We start from the raw sequence: 24,544 nt of genomic DNA, 5'->3' as shown, positions 1-24,544 counted from the left end.
GACCCTACCTTTTGAGGACACCTTGACAGTAGCGACTGGCTACTCTGACCAGAATCTCTGGTTGGAGTTGATGAGGTACAATGCTAACAGGAGCAACAAGTCTAACTGTTGCGTGTGCGGTAGTGCCCGACTACACTCGGGGATGGTCCCCCTAGATCTCCCTGTAGATGCTGAAGAGTGGTTTATTAGTCTCTTCACGAACATTTCCGCTAATTACACTGTCCGTGAGAAATGGAAGAAGGAATACTCTATAACTACTTAAGTGTTTTGCACCGGAGAGAGTATTACTGACTACCCTGGAAACTACACCTGCCAGGCAATTAGGCAGGGTAGAGGGAGATTTTTGGGGAACTCATCAATATTTCCCTTGTTTAAAAAAGATGAAGAGCCAGTTCCGATAATGCCAACCACATACGCTACCAAAGAAAAAAAGAAATGTACTAGTACTGTGCCTGCCCCGATCTCCTAAGATGGATTGTCAGTGGAATTCCCATTTGCCAAGGGATAGTGCAGAAGACCTTAGGTTCCGGCGAGGGCACACCCTGTGGGGTGTTAACTTGTACAGATAGAGGGTATGGATGCCCGGAAATGAGCCCAGGGAATCCATGGCCTCCCTCTGAGGTGAGGTAGGGATCCCCCCCCCTAGGAGTAGGGACTTACGGGCAGTGGGAAAACCCTGACGCAAGGGTGAGGCGACCTGGACGTGTTCACCATTAGGACTATCTCCAGGAGGGACATTGGTGTGGGTGAAGATTAGGGAGTCCCACGCCGTGCGTACCTGTGCACGCTACTAGTATTGTAACATTATGCTAGAGCGAGAAGAGAGACCCCTGGTGGTAGTTTTGATCTACACGTATACATTGACATCATAGGATAGCCAAGGGGGGTACCTGACAAGTTTTAAAAATTAGAGACCAAGTTAAAACTAGATTCGAGTCCATTTTCCCGATCATTAGGGTAAATAAATGTTGACTGGATTAATTATGTTTATTATAATTAACAGCGGTTTATAAATTATACTAGAGACGCCTTATAGGGACTAGTCGACCAATAGGACCTACCTCGACTATGACTTTTCAAAATAGAATGGCACTAGGTACGATTTTAGCCAAAAAAGGGAGTGCCGTAAGATGATAGGGGAGACTTGTACCTACATCCCAGACAAAACGTGACCCGCAGGTAAAGACGCAGTTGCCATTAAGAAGCTGACCGCACTAACTAAAAAGAGCTAACCTTAGTCTGTTTTCCTTAGTAAGGTACCTAACAGGAGAAGGGAAAAATATAGGAAAATAAGTTTTAAAACATTGCGTATTTAGAACACTGTGATAGGTTTTCGCTAAGGTTTTACTTTATTTTATCTGCAGTGCACTCTGCTTATGTCCACGCAACATGCCGGTGTTACAACGCTCCTGGTCCTGTTACCTTGCCGCCTCTGGAAAAGGGAAGTGGGAATAATCAGCTTGTAGCTCTTTCCTTCCAGACTAATATATATGATAATGCACGTACTAATGAGACAGGGGTTCAGTCATGTTGATCAGTTATTAGATAGTCCTGATTTCGCACTCTTGTTGATGAATCGAGGTAACGTCAAGAAGGCGGGGTTCTATACAAGTTATGCAGTGTTTACCTGAGATAGTAAAAGTCGCACCTCTCCTAACCTAATTATGTTTGTCACCTTTATAGTCATCCTAATTTCTGTTTGTTGTTGCATACAGTGTATTCCGACCCTGATGACTGCCTGGTCCACCTGTCCCACTACGACGTCCAACAAAAAGCCCACTGTCAGAGCAACCGTCGTCATCATGGATCCAGAATGTGATGATGTCGAACCATCCTATACCCCCATGACAGCAATAGCTCCAGTGTACAACACAATGCGAGTCTAGGGTCAGCGGTGGGGGATTGGGGTGGGACGGAGCAGGGCGAGTTTAGTGAAACAGATAGTTTCAAGGGGGGTCTGTGGTGGAAGTCCAGTATTTCTATATTTTGGATCGGTGGGCCTTGGCAGTAGACAGTTGTCAATTTAACATTCTGTATACATATTTGCTTTCTGTCTTGCTACAAATATAGTTCATGACAGTTGTGCAATAGGTACTTCCGCTCATATGAAAGTATCTGTTTTATAATTCTGCTGACATGGGGAAGCCAACATGAAAACTTCTGTACTCAAAACGCTGACAAGATAATATATAGTATAAACACGTTACATTTTCCATCTGTTTTGCAATTTTGGAGGACAGTTAACTCAGACATGGACAACCGCAGCTACCGCAGAAATTACCCAAGCAATTTTACTGGAAACGTATGCAAATAACATGGGAGGTTTGTGCAATTTATAGTTCATGATGTAACATCCAATCATATCGAAGGAACCCCACGTGGCTCCAAGACAACCCACTCATTTCATCCACCACCTGATGGCCAATCACAGATGACCGGAGGATGGAAGAATTGCAAGATGCTTATCCAATAATTAAACAATACGTTGTATCTATGTAATCTTTGACCTGCCCAGATGGGCGGATTTGTTAAACTCTTAAAATAGGCTACACGCCGATCATTAAAGTTAGAATTGAGGAAGCTATGCATGCTGAACCTCGTGTCAGTGTGGAAACTTCTTATGCGCATTATCAATTCAGAAATAATATGAAAGGGTGTAAACATTCCAAATTGAGTAAGCCGTGATTCCGCAAAGGAATGCTACGACAGATGGAGTAGAGCTGTGTGTGTGATGTGTGAGGGTCAGGATGGATGGAGTAGAGCTGTGTATGTGTGATGTGTGGGGGTCAGGATGGATGGAGTAGAGCTGTGTGTGATGTGTGGGGGTCAGGATGGATAGAGTAGAGCTGTGTGTGATGTGTGGGGGTCAGGATGGATGGAGTAAAGTTGTGTGTGATGTGTGGGGGTCAGGATGGATGCAGTAGAGCCGTGTGTGATGTGTGGGGGTCAGGATGGATGGAGTAGAGCTGTGTGTGTGTGATGTGTGGGGGTCAGGATGGATGGAGTAGAGCTGTGTGTGATGTGTGGGGGTCAGGATGGATAGAGTAGAGCTGTGTGTGATGTGTGGGGGTCAGGATGGATGGAGTAAAGTTGTGTGTGATGTGTGGGGGTCAGGATGGATGCAGTAGAGCCGTGTGTGATGTGTGGGGGTCAGGATGGATGGAGTAGAGCTGTGTGTGTGATGTGTGAGTGTCAGGATGGATGGAGTAGAGCTGTGTGTGTGACGTGTGAGGGTCAGGATGGATGGAGTAGAGCTGTGTGTGTGTGATGTGTGGGGGTCAGGATGGATGGAGTAGAGCTGTGTGTGATGTGTGGGGGTCAGGATGGATGGAGTAGAGCTGTGTGTGTGATGTGTGGGGGTCAGGATGGATGCAGTAGAGCCGTGTGTGATGTGTGGGGGTCAGGATGGATGTGGTAGAGCCGTGTGTGTGATGTGTGGGGGTCAAGATGGATGGAGTAGAGCTGTGTGTGTGATGTGTGAGGGTCAGGATGGATGGAGTAGAGCTGTGTGTGTGAGGGTCAGGATGGATGGAGTAGAGCTGCGTGTGTGGGGCTCAGGATGGATGGAGTAGAGCTGCGTGTGTGATGTGTGGGGCTCAGGATGGATCTAGTAGAACTGCGTGTGTGATGTGTGGGGATCAGGATGGATGGAGTAGAGCTGTGTGTGTGTGATGTGGGGGGGTCAGGATGGATGGAGTAGAGCTGTGTGTGTGTGATGTGGGGGGGTCAGGATGGATGGAGTAGAGCTGTGTGTGTGTGATGTGTGGGGGTCAGGATGGATGGAATAGAGCTGTGTGTGTGATGTGTGGGGGTCAGGATAGATGCAATAGGGCTGTGTGTGTGATGTGTGGGGGTCAGGATGGATGGAGTAGAGCTATGTGTGATGTGTGGGGGTCAGAATGGATAGAGTAGAGCTGTGTGTGATGTGTGGGGGTCAGGATGGATGGAGTAGAGCTGTGTCTGATGTGTGGGGGTCAGAATGGATGAAGTAGAGCTGTGTGTGTGATGTGTGGGGATCAACATAGACATTAAGCTATTCTCCAAAATTATAGCAGAGGGGTCGCTGCCTCCTCATTGTATAATGGCCATTAACGACTGGATAGGGAATGGGGAGGAGAGTGACACTTGATTAAAGGCCGATGACAGGAAGGGAGAAGGCGATTCCCAAAAAAATTTAAAGAATCGAGGTGTAAATCTGTCTGGACCAGAAGATTTACCCACTGAGGACTTTTTAATGCCTTCCTCTATTATGTCTGGAGAAGTCTTATCCCAAGAGATCACATAATTCTCGGGGAATGGTGGGGAAAGCTGTTTTTCTGCATGTAAGCCTGAAGTTGGGTTTGTAGACCTTCCAGCGCCAGGTCAGCGTATTGGCCCGTGATTAGGTATAACTCTTTGTAAAAGGCTCAGAAGGTTTCTGCTAATTATGGGATGGAGCATTTTCCATCCAGACTTCTTGTTTATAGAAGGAATGAAAGTATGGCCTCTTCTAGCGTGTAAGAAGCATGCCAAAGGCAAAACCCACATTTATTATAAGATTCATAGAAGTAGCATTTAATTTGGGTGCATGCCCGAAGCTGTTTTTGGTCTAATATCCTTTGCTGCTCTTCTCTAGTGTTAAGTAGACCTTCCGTCTACTTTCCACCTTCCGTCCAAAGGCCAGCTCCCTCTCGGAGTTGTAGGTCCAAACGGTAATGCTTGGTGAAGGTGTGGATGGCATGCTAGACCAGGTAGCAGCCTTACATATCTGTTCGTTCGAGGCCTCCCTGCGTTCGGTCCAAGAGGAAGCGAGAGCCCTTGTTGAATGGCCCTTATTACTTCTGGAACCTCCAAATCCTTAGATTTGTAAGCTTCTTGTATAGCTAATCTTAGCCATCTAGCAATGGTATATTTTATAGCTGCCTTTCTTTTGTTTCTACCCTGAAACTGGAGGAATACTTTTTCTGAATTTCTGAAGCTTTGTGAAACCTGAAGATAAGTCATTACAGCTCGCCTGACGTCTAGGCTATGCATGTGCTGTTCTCTAGTATTTTTGAAGTTTGGGCAAAAAGAGGGCAGGGCAATTTCCTGCTCCATGTAAAAACTAGACACTACTTTGGGAAAAAGCCCGGGTCAAGTTTTAAAATCATCCTGTCGTCCAAGACTCTTAAATAAGGTTCTCTACAAGACAGGGCCTGAAGTTCACTAACTCTTCTAGCTCTTATGGCCATCAAGAAAGCCACTTCGATTGACAGATTTCTAAGAGAAATACATTCAATTGGCTTGAATGGATTTGGCATAAGCTATCCAGAACTAAATTAAGTTTCCAGGCCAGAATGGACTTCCTGATGAAAGGTTTAAGTCTGTCGGCCCCCTGCAAAAATCTAAATATTCATTTATTTTTACTCAACTGGCGATCAAACACCAAGCGAAGAGCTGCAACTTAAACTCTTAGAGTTCTGTGGCTAAGACCCATGTCCAGACCATCCTGCAAAAATTCTAAAATTTTTGTCAAGTCAGGTTTATCGGTGTCCGGAACATGAGGTCTTTATCACTGGGAAAATTTCTTTCAGACTTTAGAATATATTTTTGAAGTCGATACTTTGCGACTTTTAAGAAGCGTTTCAATCCCTGCTTCCTCAGCCTACAACGCTCAGGAGCCAAGCCATCAACTTCAACTGGCGAATCTCCTGACAGAAGACTGGACCTTGGGACAAAAGGTCCTGCCTCAAGGGAAGTGCAATCGGAGCATCTATGAGCAGGGACTTTAACAGAGGGTACCAGGGTCTTTTTGGCCATGCCGGTGCTATAAGAATAACCTTGGTTTGACTGTTGAAGATTTTTTCAGGACTTGAGCTATTAGAGGAACAGGGGGAAATACATAAGCCAGTTCCGTCTCCCAACTCTGGGACAGAGCGTCCAATGCCAATGGTCTGTCCCTGGCGTTTAGGGAATAAATTTTTTGGCACTTTGCATTGTTTTTGTCTGAAAACAAGACCACTTGCGCGGAGCCCCACCGGGCTTTTAGAGATCAGAATATGTCCATATTCAGGGACCAGTTTCCTGGATTTATTTCCTCCCGGTTTAGATAATCCACAACCACATTTAGAGAGCCCCTTAAATATACCGCTGACAGGGATCTCACATTCTCTTCTGCCCAAGCGAATATCCTTCTCGACAGGTGTTGCAGGTGAGGATGCCTGGTTCCGCCCTGGTGGCGAATGAAAGAGACTGCTGTTATATTATCGGATAGAATTTTGACATGCTCTCCCTGCAGTGCATCTTCTGCCTGGATTAACGTCTCCCAAATTGCTCTAAGTTCCCTATAATTTGAGGATAGGGATCTGACATAGGGTGACCAGGAACCTTGTAAGATAGTGGAGAAGAATCCCACGGAACTCCTTTCCTAAGATTCTGCGCTGACAGCCACCAATTTTAGGATGATTTGACCGTTAGTTATAATCTAAATTTTATGTCTAGGAAAGACTGACTTCTATCCCACACTGACAACATTTCCTGTTGTAAAGTTCGGGAGTGAATCCTGGACCAGCTGACCATGGAAAAACAAGCCGACATCTGGCCTAGAATCCCCATGGTCTTTCTAATTGAAACCCAATCTTTCCCCTGAAATTTCTTGATGGAAAGAATTAGACCTGTCCTCTTGCTAGAGGGTAAAAAGGAACAACACTTACGAAAATCCAACAAAACCCCAAAAAATACTTTTTTGGTATCTGGCAGAAGGCTTGATTTTTTTTTTAAATAATCATCCCAGATCCGTAAAGAGACTTAAAGTCTCACCTAAATGTTGTTCTATGGTTTTGGAATTCTTTGAGACGAGTAACAAGTCATCTTCATTAGGTACTGTACAAATTCCTTGACTCCTAAGGAATCCTATTGGCTCAATCATGACCTTTGAAAAAATTCTTGGGGCGGTTGAAATACAGAATGGCAGACATATAAAATGAAAATGGAAAATTTGGGATTTTATTCTGACTGCAAACCTAAGATACTTTTGATAAGCAGGATGAATAGATATATGAAAATACGCATCTTTCAAGTTGATCGTACACATTACGTCTGACTGATTAATTAATTGAATCGTAGGGTTCACAGTTTCCATTTTGAACTGTGGATTGTATATATATAATTATTCAGGGATTTTAAATGAAGAATGGTTCTAAAAGAACCAAAATTTTGGCACCAAAAATAATGGCAAATACTACTCAAATCCCCGCTGAGATGGAGGAACTGGAACTACCGCCCCCATCTGTAACAGGTTTTCAACCCCTTCCTCTAGTTTTGTTTGCAAAAGGGGGGATTGGTTCGGGGTAACCAAAAATTTTCTAGGAGGCAGGGAATCAAACTCAATCCTATACCCTGACAAAACAATTTCCAACACCCAGTAATCTAAGGCCATCTCCCTGAGAATTGGCGTAACCTGCCCCCTACTGGAACTGTAGATTTATTTACATTCTGGTCTTGGCAGAAAGAGAGGGGAAGGTTTACCCTTACCTCCCTTCGCGTAGGACCACCTGCCCATCTTGCCCTTGCCTCTTTGAACTCTAGAACGAAAGGGCTGTCTGAACCCTGCGGTGCTTCTGGCAGAGAACTACGACGGGAATCCCTTCTTCTTGTCTCCAGCCTTCTCCAGAATTTTGTCCAGCACAGGACCGAATAGATATTCCCTTGGAAAGGAATTGAGCATAACTTGTTCCTTGATGTGGTGTCACCTGACTATGCTGAGCCACAGTGCACGCCTAGCAGTATTGCATAATGCCACATTCTTTACTGCAAAACGGACTGATTCAGCCGAAGCATCTGCCAAAAAACCCATAGCTTTTTTTAACAAGGGAATGCATTCTGCTAATTCTTCCGTCGAAGCTTTCTGCATTATATGAGACTCTAATTGCGACAACCAGATGTAAGAAGAAGTCCTGAGCGTGTTGCCCCTATGGGTGAGCTCAGTGGGGAAAATGGTCCTTTTTATGTTTAAATTTGGCGAGTCCCGCTAGGCTCCGCCCATTTCCCGGCGTCTAACGTCATCACAGGCTGCGGCCCATCCGGTGGAACGCATCAGACACGCGTCCACTACCTGACGCCCAGCATGGAAGAAGCCATCCACCCCCTCCACAGGGATGCACGGCAGAGCTGGTGAAGAATTTATGACCTTGTCTGGGGAGAGTTCAGGACATAGAAGGTCTATTTATACAAGACTATTATCACAGGGTTTTGAACGATAATCGTCCTGTGTAAAAGCACATAGAAACTGAACGACTTTCAAGCAGCTTAAAATCTGAACAACACATTGTTCAGTGTAAACAGCAGCCGTTCAGTACTGAACGGCTGCTGCATACAGTGAATGGAGAGGAGCAGGGAGAAGAGCGGGGGAGAGAACTCTCCTCCAGCCGCCCCGCCTCCCTGCTGGCCACGCTGTCAGCGATCCACCGATACTCGCTTCTGTGGAGACCGAGCATCACAGGGATGTGTTGGGCATTGTTTGCCCCGTCCTGCTTATTGACCATTACATTAAAGGAACAAATGTTCAGCAGTGCCATAGTCTAGAGCTAAGCAGGTCACAACTCTCAACTTCTACCTCTCCCCCTTCAGTAGAATAAATATGAAAGAAAAGAGGAAAGTGAAGAAAAAAAATGTTCAGAAATTAAATGGAACCAGTAAAGAATTATACTACTCTATGTAGTAGAAGTGTTCCAGAATGGGGAACAAGCTATCTACAGGGGGAGTTCCCCCATCCAGAGACCCACCACCAAGTGTAAGCAGACTAACAATGAAAATAGAAAAGGAACAATACCACCGCCAGCAAATGGAGCGAGTTCAATCTGTCACGAAGGATAATCATCTCAATTAAGGCTTGAAGAGAACGAGGATCCGAAGAGAGGATGTTTGTCCTCAAGTGGATAAAGCACTCATGACATCAGTTGGCCTTCAGTCCCTGCGGTTTCACTCTCATCTGGGGCAAGGAGGGAGTCCACTAGAATAAATGTACGCTCAATTTGAAACTGAAGTAAAATCACAGAATCATAGAATGGTTGGAAGGGACCTTTAGGGTCATAGGGTACAATCCCATGCTCACTGCAGGATCACTAAACCATCCCAGAGAGATGTCTGTCTAGGCTTTGTTTGAAGACTTTCATTGAAGGACAATTCACCACCTCCCGTGCTAACCTGTTCCACTCATTGATCCCCCTCATTGTCAGAAAGTTTTTTCTAATATTTAATTTGTGTCTCCCCCCTTTTAGTTTCATCCCATTGCTTCGTGTCTTTCCTTGTGCAAATGAAAATAGGGCTGATCCCTCTGCACAGTGACAGCCCTTCAGATATTTGTAGACAGCTATTAAGTCTCCTCTCAGCCTTCTCTTCTGCAAGCTAAACATTCTCAGATCCTTTAACCGTTCCTCATAGGACATGATTTGCAGACCGCTCACCATCTTGGTAACTCTTCTCTGAACTTGCTACAGTTTGTCTATGTCTTTTTTAAAGTGGAGTGCCCAGAACTGGACTCCGTATTCCAGATGAGGTCTGACTAAGGAAGAGTAGTGTCAGGGAGCTGGGGTCCGGGTAACTGGAAGTCCCTGAAACTACCTGCAACCCCTGTCCATACCTAGTTGCCCCCCTGGGCTAGGCCCCAGGGCGAAAACTGGGTGACAGTCCCTAGGCTCACTAGGGATGTGGGGCAGGAAGTTGACTAACAGACAAATACTGGAGGGAGTCAGACTACAGCCATATAAAAGGAAAGAAACAAACACAGAAGCAGGTCAGGCAATCCGGGTTGGCAAAAGGAGAGAGTGCAGTACAAGGGGTCACGCGAAGGCGAAGACGGGTCCAAGCAAGCAAAACAGAGCATCAAATCAGGAATTCACGGGTGTACCTGGAGACCAAACATACACTGGCAAGGTCTGAGAGAAACTGAGCAGTTTAAATGCTGTCAGAACTCCCGCCCCAGCAGCTGATTGGGGCAGGGAGCCTGACAGCAGCAGGAACCAGTAACAGGATGCTGGGAGAAACAGCCTCCGGCGCCTGCTAGAGACAGGACAGAGCAAGCAGGCCCAGGGTCATGGCAACGGGAATACAGTGGGGAATGGCACTCGCCATGTCCCCAGCAACCTAGGTTCCCGCCCCCTGGGCACGGGAGTGCGCGTGGTGTCCAAGGGAGGTTACCAAAACCGGAGCTCCTCTGCGCCGCACTCCAGGTGATAGGATCAGTGGTGCGGGCGCGGAGCCCCGAGAGCCGCTGGTCCTGACAAGTAGAGGGGAATAATTGCCTCATGTGATCTAGACTCTATGCCTCTCTTAATACATCCCAGAATTGCGTTTGCCTTTTTGGCTGCTGCATCACATCGTTGACTCATGTTCAGTCTATGATCTATTAGTATACCCAAGTCTTTTTCACATGTGCTGCTTAGCCCATTCCTCCCATTTTATATGTACTTTTTCCATTTTTCTTGCCCAGATGTAGGACTTTGCATTTCTCCTTGTTAAATACCATTCTGTTAGGCACCGCCCACTGTTCAAGCTTTTCCAGATCTTTTTGAATCTCTCTCTCTCTTCCATAGCATTAGCTATCCCTCCTAGCTTTGTGTTGTCGGCAAATTTGATCAGTTTCCCATCATTTTCCCCCTCCAGATCATTTATAAAAATGTTGAACAACACTGGGCCTAGGACAGAGCCTTGTGGAACCCTCTTAATACATTCTTCTATTTGGATGTGCAGCCATTTATGACCCCTCTTTGAGTACGAATCCACCTAACAGTTGCCTTGTCAATCCCAGATTTGGTCATTTTTTCAATAAGTATGGTATGAGATACTTTGTCAAATGCTTTACTAGAGTCAAGATATACGATATCCACCGCATTTCCCTGATCAACCCAGTCGGTGATTTTGTCATAGAAGGAAATTAGATTAGTCTGGCATGACTTGCTTGATAGAAACCATGCTGACATTGGTTAATTACTTCATGTTTATCCAAGTACTTGCATACATGCTGTTTAATAATTTGTTCAAGATCTTTCCCGGTATAGAAGTCAGGCTCACAGGCATGTTGTTTCCTGGATCCACCTTTTCCTTTTTTGAAGATAGGGACAATATTTGCCCTTTTATAATCTTCTGGGACTTCTCCTGTTCTCCAGGAATTTTTAAAGATTCAGGCGAGTGGTTCAGCAATTACCTCCGCTGCTTCCTATAGTATCCTATGATGTAATTCATCTGGACCTTGAGACTTGAATTCATTTAAGTTAGCTAAGTGTTCCCTCACCATCTCTCTGCTTATAAACAGCCTGAGTTCTTTTATTTTGCTCTTCGTCAGGCAAAAATGGCTTTGTCAGGCTCTACTTTACCTTTTATGCCTGTTGATGGTGAGGCAGCCATGTAAGTGTGCTCATTAGTTGGCAACATCAGGAGAGGGGGAAAGTTTAAGTTTAAAGGGCGATGCTTTTCAGCCTGAGGAAGAGCCCAAGAGGTTCGCAAGCTTGCGATTACATCATGTATTTTTGTTAGCCATTAAAAGGTATCATATCTACAAGATTACGTGGCTTCTCTTGCTGGGAACAACCACATGTTGCTCTACTGGCTAACACTGTACCAAACCTTCGTTTTCATCCTCTCTGACAGCCACACTTTCGGGATCATTATAGATTAAACCTAGAGAAAGAAAAAAACTGTTGGGTGGGGCCTGCAGCCAAGATGGCCAGACACACCTAGTTGGAACCCTGATCAGACCCTAATCATCCTGGGGCCATCCTGATTTCCCCGGAGACTAAATCCATCCCAGGACTCGCCTCATCACTGCGGAGCAAGCTGACGGTGGTGATGTATGTCCAGGAGGCTCCCACCCACAGCCGGGATAGAGGCCGTCATGCTGGGCCTACCTTAGGCCGGATCACAAAGAATGTCAGGAGCAGCATTCAGGGCGAGGGAGGACTTCCTTTCACTCCCTGCAAGAGGAAGAAGCAGAGGAGTAGAGCGGCGGCCGGTCAGGTGAGGCCCGGCATTACCCAATCCCAAACTGGCAGTGCATAGCTGAGTTCGCCATACAGCCACTGGGTTGTGTTTCTTCCCTCTGAGTTATTGAGATCTGCATTCATCGTGGCCACACAGAGCTGAGTTTGTCACATAGTCTCCTGCATTGCGCTTCTTCCCTTGACGGGGTTTAGACCTGAATCCGTCCCAGCTGCGCAGGGCTGAGTTGGTCATCAGATTCTAACCTCATACTACTCTTCTCCATCTGCAACCATACTGACTTCACTGGTTCACAAGCGGGGAAGCCGCAAGTTATCTAAAATGAACCAACAACCCTCCACCCATAGCAGAATGCTTGAAGGAATTTGTCCATGGGCAGTCTACCAGCAGCAGACACAAGGTGCCTGGCTCTGCTGGACGGAAGTCCAAAGCACTCAACTCTGCTTCCCACCCTCCATCAGAGCCAATGCTACGACAGATTACTGCTCAGCTTCTTGATGCCATACAGTCCAGCGCTTCATCACTAACAGGCAAAATATAAGAGGTCAAGTTCGACGTGGGCCTCCTGAGCCAGGATATGCAGAATCTTTGTGGCCGGGTGGGGAGGCTGAGGGCCGGATTTCACAGTTGGAGGACAATGCGACATCTGTTCCATCCACAATAGCTAACCTTAAAAATGGGGCGGACTCATGGGTTTAGCGTGCAGATGATTTGGAGAATATATTGCACAGGAACAAGCTCTGCATACTAGGGCTGACTGAACGAACTGAGGAATAAAATCCATGTGAACTCACAGAAAACTGGCTAAAAGACCTTTTCCCTGGGACTGCCTTCTCTGCTTCATTAGTGGTGGTGCAGCACGCCCATAGAGTCCCAGCTTGTCTACAGCGGTACTGCCAAGACTGCTATTTGTCCGCCTCTTTAGCAGCAAAGATAGGGACATCGCTCTACAGGCAGCCAGACACAACCGAGAACGCAAATTTAATAATGCCAACATTTCCATCTTTCCAGACTTTTTGCCTGCCCTACAAAAAAAGTCACATTTGTCAACATCAAGCACAGGCTATGAGATACAGACATATAGTATTCCATCGTGTTTCCGGCTCGCCTTCGCGTCACTCACAATGACCAAACCATCTTTTTCTAGTCTCCTGGATAGGCAGAGGACTGGTTTGATCAGCTGCCGAGGCCTCCAAGGTGTTCATTATCCTTGGATATGCAAGAACAGGTAACATAACATATGTGACCCTGTCAGGTGGGTCACATATGTTACCGGTTCTGGTAAATCCAAGCCTCCACAGCCAAAGGCATACAGAAAATAAACTGCACTGAAGCCAAGCCCCAGGGCAGTTTAAATATTCCTGACAAATTATCCACAGGTAAGTCTAAGCACGTCTCACCTAATACCACTCCCACCAGAGCCAGAAGATAAGGGAACACATACAAGATCTGCACCAGATTACTTAGAAAGGAGGCGATCCCAGAACTGCCTAGCACTGTCCAATTATAAGAGTGTACACAAGGCGACTCCCAAAACATTTGTTGAAGATGGCTTGCAGTGTGTTTGATAAGTCCCTGGGCTCGATTAACTCCCGTGGCCCTCTTACTCGAAGGTTATTCCGACGTCCACTGTTTTTAGCATCATTCAGCATATCTCAGAAGTCTTGGATTGAGTGAGCATTTAAGGTTAACTGGATAGTGTTGACTTTATTGTTGGAGCTATGGATCTTAGATTCCACGTTTTGTACTCTGCGTTCCACCTGCTAAAATTCAGAACATAGAGAAGGTAGTTCTGACCTGTATGTGAATTCTAGGTGACCAATATAGGCTTTCATGTTGTCTTTGGTAGGTATCGCAATAATGCAGGAATGCAAATCCTGAAGTTCCTGTAAGGTATTGTCTTCAAGAAGTGCAGGTAATGAGGAAATATGTGCAGGGTGATGTGCTGGGTTGTCTGAAGCCGAGGTCACAGAGGCAGCGTTGAATTGTAGTGTGACAATTTCTGAGGGGGTAATAGGCAGAAGAGCCACAGTGGACATAGCCGCAACAATTGTATAAATGGTATATGGGAAACCATATATCCTGTGAGGATGTGTTGGAGGTACAGGCCCCAAATTTCTGAGTGGGGGGCAGTGTGGATTTCAGGGAGTTCCTCCACTAGTTCCTGTAACTCAGTTTTCATGTTAGGGAGTGGGGGGTCAGCCTCATAGGCTGTGGATGACATCAGCGCCGAGGATCTTTGCCCTTCAGAGCGCATATGCTAGCTGCGCAAGATGGCAGCGCCCATGGCTGAACCCGGAAGCAGGGTAGAACCAGGCCATGTGGACACCGCACCGTCCGAAGGGGTACCGAATCCTCCAAGCAGACGTCACAGAAGGCAGTAAGGTGATGGAGAGCAGGTGAGCTCCTCTGAAGGTCTCCACACTGCGCCTGAAGCCCCAAAAGCAGCAGTGACATGCTCTGGAGTGGTCACAGAAGGCCTGGCGCCCCCCTCATATGGACGTGTCCTCCGGCCATGAGAGAAGACCCACTGATGTCATCAGGTGGGGGTGGGTGCTGCACTGGCAGGGAGTAGAGGAACTGGCCTATATGCTAGGCTGCGTAGTGGCTTTTTCCTCCACCTCTCTCATGAAATTACAGAAGCCTCCATCAGATCCAGTTTTCCTGGGCCCTCTGGATTTCTTTTGCTTGCCCATTTGAGTGCTTGGGGTGTAAATAGTGGTCTGTTTCCGGGACTGGTGGGGGAGATCAAGCTATACATGTCTCTAGCCCTCCATAGCCATACCATACCCCCTGTAAGAGAGCTTTTATAACTCAGTGGGCTTACAGTGGCTAGGTTCGAATATACCTGTAAATAATTCACTTGCCAAATAATAGTCAGGTACCCGGTCTAAAGAGTGATAGGGATTATAGTATGATTATACCTGCAGTGATCACAGGTTGTGACTTCTATGATTGGTTTAGGCCAGGATAGAGAAGAAAAGCGACAATGAACGTCACCAAAGAGCTCTAATCATAACTCGTCTCTTCACACTCTCCCCATCCTGCCACGACCCTCAATGACCCTCGCGGTGCTCCCTACACACAGTCATAATTTCCCTTTATGACCCCACAAAGGGATAGTAACCCCTGCTATACTCAGACATACTTACAGTAACCCTTTCTGCAACTTCAAGCAACTTCTGTGCCAAGACATCTTAATAGTGACCCCTGTGTCCACTGACTCCATATACACTTCTAGTAACCCTTTTGAGTCAACACTTATAATCTTCCCAAAGTTATTATGTGCCCCCCTCCACAGCCTAGCCCAGCAACCATCGTCTACCATCTGGCAGTATCTGCTCTCACATCACATGTTCCCTGTCTTGGCTGATGCTGAAAAGCGGCCATCTCCTCCCCTTGGCCTCCTGTTCTTAGTGAATGACGTCAGTCCGGCAGGAGTATCCAGTGTGAGAGGAAAGATGTGATGTGAGTGCAGATACTGGTGGCAGAAGTTACAGTGCAAGACCAGGTCACAGGGGAATGAGTGTTTAGTGGCAATTATGAGGTCTCTGACACCCCCACGATTGCAACTGCAATCCATATACCTACGCCAATGCTCTTACGGATATTAGTAGGCACATTGAGATCAGCTTTCGGCTTCACATATGTCCTACATACTGCACCCAAAGCCAAGACAAGTCACTGCATGGGCTCAGAAGGAGAGGCTATTAGAGCTTTAGTACTTTTCCTTTGAGATACATGCGGTTCTGAGGAAACATCTAAAGGATAAAGAACAAGCATATACTTTTTAAACGGCTTTACAAGGGCATTAAAAATGTATACAGTATTAAAAACACAGAAATTGAATACTCACCTACCTTAGCGGCTCCGTATCCAGTGCTACGGCCTTGGAAGAAGTGGCGGGCAGTCATGTGTTATACACTGTGCATGGTACTGCTCAACCACATACAGGCTTCAGCAGCCATAGCAGAATCATTGCTGAAGCCTGCGAGTGGTCGAGCGGTCACACGCACAATGAACGGCATGTAATCACTCGTCACTTTTTTCGGATTCCATGCAGCAAGTGCTGGGACTGCAGAACTGGAAGGGGAGCGGCTTGGAGAGAGGAGTATTCAATTTCTATTTATTTTAAAGGGGTTTTCAAGGCAGCGCCTGCTGTCAGTGCCAAGATGCACCACGGAGGGAGTGGAAGCTGCCACTCTGATCCCTATGTAGTGAGCGCTGCTCATAATTGCAGATTCAGCTGTCATTGAAATCACTTGGGCGCTGTGCTTGTAATTGCAGGCACAGCTCCCATTTATTTTAAAAGCAGCTGTGCCTGCAATTACAAGCCCTGGCCACTACACAGGATTCGGAGCAGCCATGGCAGTGGGCATTGTCTGGAAAACCACTTTCAATCCTGCAAAAGTTTTTTATTTGTCCCTGGAAACCATTTTAAGGACAAACGTTTTGCTTTTAAAAATTAGTTTAGCGTCAAGTTTTGAGACATATTTAAATGTACCATTGTGAAATACTCTATACACATGGCTGATATATTGTATAAAAGAAATCAAAATTCTACCAATTTTCTCCATTTTATCTGTAACACAATTTTGATGCTTAAGGGGCTGTCCAGTAACCGCACAACATTGCCCCCATACCACCGTGTTGTAATAACAGGTGACTTCCTATGACATCACCTCCACTACAAACACTGGGAGAATGGTAGGGCTAAGTACCACTCTGTTATTTCAATACAGCTGGTGTGATAGGGGCAATGACGTCCAGTAACCAGAGAGCCCCTTTAACCCTTTCCAATCCAATTTGTATCCTGGTTTTTCTAGGGGGCTTACTCTTTTTCTGCCGTTATACAATGATGCTATCTGCTGGCTAAAGACAGTACTTTATGAGGTGATATGTTGGATAGACTCACAACAGCAGAGAGGCTGGCAATATACAGTAAGAGAACCCCGACGGACGTCTTCCAACATCGGAGCTGCACAGCCTTAAATCATAATGTCTTCAGAGGTCAGACAGTGGATTGGAAGGGGTTAAAAACACTTTAAAAATGTATTCCGCTGAGCTTAAAAGAAATGCTGCCTATATGCACTGTAAGCCTTTTCCTGCTTCCAAGCACCTTGTACACAAGTGGACCTCTGGGTAGATTTGCTCTATATTATTTGGAGCACGATGTAATTCACTTAATTCATGTATAGCCAGCTGTCTGATGAAGAGGCCTGCGAATCTCGAAACACGTTACATTGCTGGTTCTAATTTTGGATAAATAAAGCATCTTTGGATTCCACAAAGGGTTTGATTTATTGGCGACACAACCTTCCTCTCGACCACTGCCTATAGGTTGCTCCAGAGTCCTTGCTTATTACCCAATCATCATCTCTATAAATACTAATACAACCATTGGTTTCCAAGTGCAATAGGCCAGCAGCACCTCTCTTACTCCCTTTTGCACCACTCCTCCAATCCAGCACATCAGCCATATTGTTTTCTTTTCTTCTAGGGGCACTCCGCCCACTTTTTTTTTTTTTAATGTTCCTCTAAATGCACAAAAGACTTCAAAATTAACTATGACGTCTGCAGCCATGTAGTCTCCACTTAAGCCTTGTCTCAAGGAGAAAAGAAAAAAAGTCACTGGGCTCAATCATCTTGGTGCCCACTCCTGGATCGCCTGTTTGGAACTTCAGATATAACGCAGTTGGACAATTTTTCAGTCTGATGCTATATAATCCCCTCTTATCTGACCGATGGCACTCGTTTATATTACATGTGAATGCTGTAGGTCTCCTTATTGTATCCAGCAGGAATAATAATAATCTGTTTGGAGAAGACGCTTTATGTAGCCTTTATCCATAATGATAGATGTGTTATCTGGATTCTAGCTGCTTCCTAGATAACAGACGTTTACTGGTAATTACATACATTTCGTATTCATCGTTTCGTGCTCCGAATTGCTTCCCTTTCTCTTCTGTGACATCTCACTTCATCTTGCCGGTAACTTCTATTCTTAATTTATATTTTATGCGAATAAAATGAGTTTAGAGAAAGAAACAAAAATTGCTACTTCCCCGTGTGAATTCCCTGATGGATAAAAAGATGTCTTTGCCTGGCAAAACATTTCCCACATTCTGAACATGAAAATAGCTGCGACTGCTGTGTGCCTTCTCTGATGCAAGGAGATGTGCTAACGTGGTAAAACATTTCGTACGTTCTGTACAGGAAACCGACTTCGCTCCTGTGTGACGTCTCCGATGTGAAACAAGTCGTGTTTGATGGGTAAAAGATTTAACGCGTTTTGAGCAAGAAAAGGGATTTCAGGTGTGTGAATTCTTTGATGTAAAACAAGACTTGATTTGCGAGTATAAGATTTCTCACATTCTCCACATGAAAAGGGCTTCTCCCCTGTGTGAATTCGCCGATGTATAACAAGAGCTGATTTCCAATTAAAAAATTTCCCACATTCTGCACATGAAAATTGCTTCTCCCCTCTGTGAATTCTTAAATGTACAACAAGAGTTGATTTCCGAGTAAAACATTTCCCGCATTCTGCACATGAAAATGGCTTCTCCCCAGTGTGAGTTCTCAGATGTCCACTGAGATGTGATTTATATGAAAAACATTTCTCACATTCAGGGCATGAAAATGGCTTCTCCCCTGTGTGAATTCTTTGATGTGTAGCAAGAATTGATTTCTGACTAAAACATTTCCCACATTCTGAACATGAATATGGCGTCTTTCCTCTGCAAATTTTCTGATGTATAACCAGAGCTGATTTCAAAGTAAAACATTTCTCACATTGTGTACATGAAAACGGCTTCTCTCCTGTGTGACTTCTCTGATGTGAAACAAGCTGTGCTTGACGGGTAAAAGATTTACCACATTTTGAACATGAAAATGGCTTCTCCCCTGTGTGAATTCTCTGATGTATTACAAGAACAGATTTCCTAGTAAAACATCGCCCACATTCTGAACATGAAAATGGCTTCTCTCCTGTGTGACTTCTCTGATGTAGAACAAGAACCGATTTCCTACTGAAATTTTTACCACATTCTGAACATGAGAATGGTGTCTTTCCAGTGTGAATTCTATGATGTATAACAAGAGCCGATTTTCTACTGAAACATTTCCCACATTCTGCACATGAAAATGGCTTCTCCCCTGTGTGAGTTCTCTGATGTGAAACAAGTTGTGTTTGATGGGTAAAACATTTCCCACATTCTGCACAAGAGAAGGGCTTCTCTCCTGTGTGAATTCTGTGATGTCTAATAAGAAATGATTTCCAGTTAAAACATTTTCCACAGTCTGGACATGAATACCGCTTCTTCCCTGTGTGAGCTCTTTGATGTTCTCCCCTTTTCTTCTGCTTATCGGTCTGTGATGAATAAGATGGGACATGCATAGGAGGATCAGATGATGGATCTTTGCTGTGAAGGGTTGAGAGAACGTATGGGATATTAGCAGGTTCTTCATATGTATCTTGTGGGATATCGCAGTCTTCTTCTTTACAAACTACAGATATCAGATGTCCCTCTGAGCTCACAGTACCATCATCTGCCAAGAACAAAACTGATTTTACTATTTTTGAACAATATAACCTTAAAATTCATTTAGATAACAGAAACGGCGAGTTGTGTTCTGTAACCGGCATTTCTATGAGATCGTAAAACGTGATTGTTCTCCTTAAGAAAAACCAAGCAATCTGGTAGATATAGTAACATAGTATGTTATACTGAATGAAGACAATGTCCATCTCGTTCAGCCTGTTTCAACCCCCTTGTTGATTCAGGGGAAGGCAAAAACCCCAAGAGGCAGAAGCCAATTAGCCCATTTGGGGGAAAATTCCTTCCCGACTCTGAAATGGCAATCAGTATAATCCCTGGATCAACCTTTGATAGTGCCTACCTGACTGTAAGACCCAGAACCACCCCGCTGATCACCTAATGTCTATATCCTATAATATTATAGCACTGTAGAAAGACATCTAGTCCCTCTTAAACTCCGCCATGGATTTTGCCATCACTACATCCTCAGGCAGAGAGTTCCACAGTCTAAGTGCTCTTACAGTAAAGAACCCCTTTCTGTGTTGGTGATGAAACCTGCTTTCCTCTAGACGTAGCGGATGTCCTCTTGTTACCGTCGCAGTCCTGGGTATAAACAGATCCTGGCAGAGATCCTTGTATTGTCCCCTCATGTACTTATACAGAGTTATTTGGTCGCCCCTTAGCCGTCTTTTTTTCAGGGTAAATAATCCCAGTTTTGGTGCCTCTCTGGGTATTCCAGTCCCTTCATTCCATGTATTAGTTTAGTTGCCCTTCTTTGAACCCCCTCCAGCACTGTAACATCTTTCCTGAGCACCGGTGACCAGAACTGTGCGCAGTATTCCATGTGGGGCCTGACTAGTGCCTTATATAGTGGGAGGATAACGTTCTCATCCCTCGCCCCTATACCTCTTTTAATGCATCCCAAGACTTTATTAGCTTTTGCAGCAGCTGACTGGCATTGGTTACTCCAGTTTGGTCTACAATCCACTAGTACCCCCAGATCCTTTTCCATATCACTTTTCCCTAGTGGTACCCCATTTAGTGTATATTGGTGACATCCTTTTCTCCTGCCCATGTGCCGAACATTACATTTATCAACACTGAACTCCATTTGCCATTTTTGTCCCCAAGCCCCCGGCTTATTCAGGTCCATTTGTAGCCGCACATTGTCCTCTGTTGCATTGATTATATTGTATAATTTTGTGTCATCTGCAAATATTGCCATTTTACTGTGCAGCCCCCCTATCAGGTCATTGATAAATATATTGAACAGAATGGGGCCTAGTACTGAACCCTGTGGCCCCCGCTAGCGACGGGGGCCCAATCACAGTATGAACCGTTTATTATCATCCTCTGCTTTCTATCTCTGAGACAGTTCTTTACCCAGATACACACGTTTTCTCCCAATCCGAGCTTCTCATTTTATATATCAGCCTATTACGCGGCACAGTGTCAAACGCTTTAGAGAAATCAAGATATACAAGATCAATAGACTCTCCCAGGTCCAGCCTAGAACTTACTTCATCGTAGAAGCTGATCAGATTGGTCTGACATGATCGACGCCTCATGAACCCATGCTGAGAGGTTATACGGTTTTACTCCTTGAGGTATTCTACTATGGCGTCTCTCAGAAACCCTTCAAATATTTTACCAGTTACTGAAGTGAGACTTACCGGCCGGTAGTTACCAGGCTCTCTTTTGGACCCCTTTTTGTATATTGGAACCACATTGGCAATGCGCCAATCCAATGGTACAACCCCAGTCTTGATAGTGTCTATAAATATAAGAAATAGCGGCCTAGCTATCACATCACTTAGTTCCCTTAGAACCCTTGGGTGTATTCTATCTGGGCCTGGTGATTAATCGATTTTAATCCTATTTAAGCGGCTCTGCACTTCCTCCTGTAGGAGGTATGCAATATTTAGGGGGGGGGGGGGGGGGGGGGAGTCGTTTTATTCCCCTGCATCTCGTGTGACATTTCTTTTTCGTTCGTTAATGCACTTGAACAGAAACTATTTAATAGATTTGTCTTCCCCCCATTATCTTTTATGGTTTCTCCTGCATTATTTGTTAAAGGGCCAGTGTCTTTAGTGCAAATCCCTTTACTGTTAATATAGTTGAAGAATAGTTTAGGGTTGTTTTTGCTCTCTTTGGCGATCAGTCTTTCTGCCGCCTCCTTAGCAATTTTGATCTTTTCTTCACATATTTAGTTTTTTCCCTGTATGATTTTAGCGCTTCTTCGCTGCCTTCTTGTTTTAGTAGTTTAAACGCTTTTGACAATCTCGATCTTTATGGCAGATTGCCCTATCTGTCCCCCTTATAAGTGAGTCCCCCACCACTAGGATCGGTCTAGCCTGCCCTGCACTCCCCATCCCCTTCTCACCCTGGCGTTCAGAGGGCATGTCGTGCTGCAGCCGTGCTGCCTCTGCAATGGCATTTCCCTCATCTGCCAACTTTGCAAACTTGTTGGGTTGTGCCAGTTCAGCACCAGTTTCCCTCTCTTCGCTCTACCCCTCCTTCTATCTGTCACCCAGCTAGCTGCCTGCTCCCCCTGCTCTTCGTTACACCATCCGCCCCCACCTCTACCCCAGCAAGCATCTGCTCAGTGAGCAGCAAACTCCTTTCCATGTTGTCAATGGATCTCAGGTGTTGCCAGTCGCTCAATGAGATCCAGGATTTGGGCTTCCAAATGTGCAACGAGCATGCATCTTGCGCAACAGTTTGCACCCTCGATCGGCTAATCAAGGACCGCATACATTGCACAAGTAGCTCACTGGATGGCATTGTCAGGCATGAAGCTCATCCTAATGGGGATCAACAATTCACTTGTGGAAGTAGTGAAGATTGACTGGATCACACTCCAAACACGCCTCCGCTTGTATGCAACCGCTCACACACCTCCGCCTGTGCGCAGCCGCTCACACATCTCTGCCCATGCGCTACCATTCTCACACCTCCGCTCGATGACCCGATGCATTTTAATGGCTAACAAAAAGAGAAGATGTTACAGCGAGCTTTCGTATCTACTTAGAATTCTTCATCAGGCATTAATCTATACTAATATTATAAATGCGACAATCTGTTTGTCTGTCTGTTACATTTTTACACGGCTGAAGCGATTTTGATGAAATTTGGTCAGGAGAAAACTTGCATCTTGAAGAAGGACATAAGCTACTTTTTATCTCCAAAATGTATACAGTTCTAAAGGGGGTGCGACAAGACAGATTTATTTGGTGATGTGTAGGCGCACCTCCGCCGCACTGTGCGGTGATGGCATCATAAGCTATGCCTACACAAATGGACAGACCCGAGGGCAGACGTAGTTGCTGCACATATGTGATTATTAAGTGCAGCGGAGGGGTAGGGGGTACACATCATAATCTAGGCCTTCCCAAACGGGCAGACACGTGAGGGCAGATGTCATTGCCGCACATTTGCAGTTATTAAGCAAGCAGGGATACCCCACATTGCCAGGGATTAACCCTTTGCAATCCAATTTTGGATTCAGGGTTTCCTAGGGGGCTTTCTCTTTCTGCCAATATACAATGGTGCCGTCTGCTGGCTAGAGCCAGTACTGCGGTATGGAACATACTGGAGAGGCCCCCAACAACACAACAGACAGTAATATACAGTAAGAATACCCTGCTGGACATCTTCCGACATCGGAGCTGTATAGCCTTCAATCAGAATGTCGTCTGATGTCAGACAGTGGATTGGAAAGGGTTAAAACTTGAACGAAAGACACATTAGCTTAGATTGAGATTTTAAAGAAAATCTGTGTTGCCCACAGCAACCAATCACGGCACAGCAGTATAACAAATAGCAACCAATCATGGTGTGCTCACATGTATACAGCCCACAAAACCCTTTATATCCTAGTAAAAGATGACAAGACCAAAATTGTACAAAGAGTTTTGGACTTAATACCCGAGAATCCCGGGATTGGAATATGCTACATGCTTCCCAAAATAGAGAAATCTGGCAATCCAGGAAGACCAATAGTCTCAGGTGTGGGAACCTGACTGAAAGATTCTCAGGATGGGTAGAGGGTGTCCTTAAACCACTGGTGAGAGACAAGAAATGAAAATTTTCTGCTCTCATGAGAGTTGGTAGGAAAATAATAAAATGTCACTTTCAAGAAGAGTAGTAAAAATACAGAGATTAATTTGTAAGATTGTTGCCATCCAATAGGTGATGCTGCAGGGCTAGTGTTTCCATCTCCTTATATGTGCAGGTTAAAGGAGATAAGACATCATAAAACTCTCACATTCCTGAGCTCAGTGGACTGATTAAGTATTTATCTCTCAGCTCAGTTTGTCTGGTGTTTTAAGTTTTGAGTACAAAACAGTCTCATATTTCTGTGTGTGAACATTTCTATTTAGATCAAAAGGGGTGTCCGCTCTGCATTTGTATATTATAAATGTGCCTCATCCTAAACAGTTTCATTAAGCCTGATGAAGGGTTAATAGAGGATCCAAAAGCTTGCTGTAACATCAATAGAGATGAGCGAACCTACTCGTTTTGAGTAATTACTCGATCGAGCACCGCGATTTTCGAGTACTTCAGTACTCGGGTGAAAAGATTCGGGGGGCACCGGGGGGAGCCCTTTCTCTCTCTCCCCCTCTCCCCGCTGCAACCCCCCACTCACCCACGACGCCCCCCGAATCTTTTCGCCCGAGTACGGAAGTACTCGAAAATCGCGGTGCTCGGGCGAAAAAGGGGAGTGGCTGAGTAGGTTCGCTCATCTCTACTTATAATGTATTTTTGTTAGACATTAAAAAGGTAATATATTTACAAGATTACTTGGTTTCTCTGACGGAGAACAAATCACAAACTAACATGGTACCAAACCCCCTTTTTTTTAGTTTTACATAAAAACAATTGCAATGAGGGAGCTCATAGAATGATGAATATTTTAAAAATATCAAGTTATAAGGTAGAGGAGTGATAGTGAAATGCAGGTAAAATAAAACAATAAAATTACAATGGCTCTGTTTATAGGAATAGTAAATATATATATATATATATATAGGAATATAAATAGGCAAGCATAC

At 45.0% G+C, this 24,544-nt stretch overlaps 1 protein-coding gene across 1 annotated transcript in view; it reads right to left on the bottom strand.

Annotated features, from left to right (window-relative positions):
* LOC136629075 (zinc finger protein 420-like) overlaps positions 1–24,544 on the bottom strand; it is a 61,708-nt gene that overhangs the window by 21,140 nt on the left and 16,024 nt on the right. The window contains exons 8-9 of the mRNA XM_066605199.1: positions 18,293–19,500; positions 11,162–11,166 (exon numbers count right to left, since the gene is read on the bottom strand). Coding sequence (XP_066461296.1) covers positions 11,162–11,166; positions 18,293–19,500 — 1,213 coding nt within the window. The remainder of the gene's footprint in view (positions 1–11,161; positions 11,167–18,292; positions 19,501–24,544) is intronic.

Source organism: Eleutherodactylus coqui, chromosome 5 (assembly GCF_035609145.1).
Source record: "Eleutherodactylus coqui strain aEleCoq1 chromosome 5, aEleCoq1.hap1, whole genome shotgun sequence".
Taxonomy (NCBI): Eukaryota; Metazoa; Chordata; class Amphibia; order Anura; family Eleutherodactylidae; genus Eleutherodactylus; species Eleutherodactylus coqui.
Note: the sequence above shows the minus strand (reverse complement) of the source record. Positions and strands in the feature narration are given on the sequence as shown.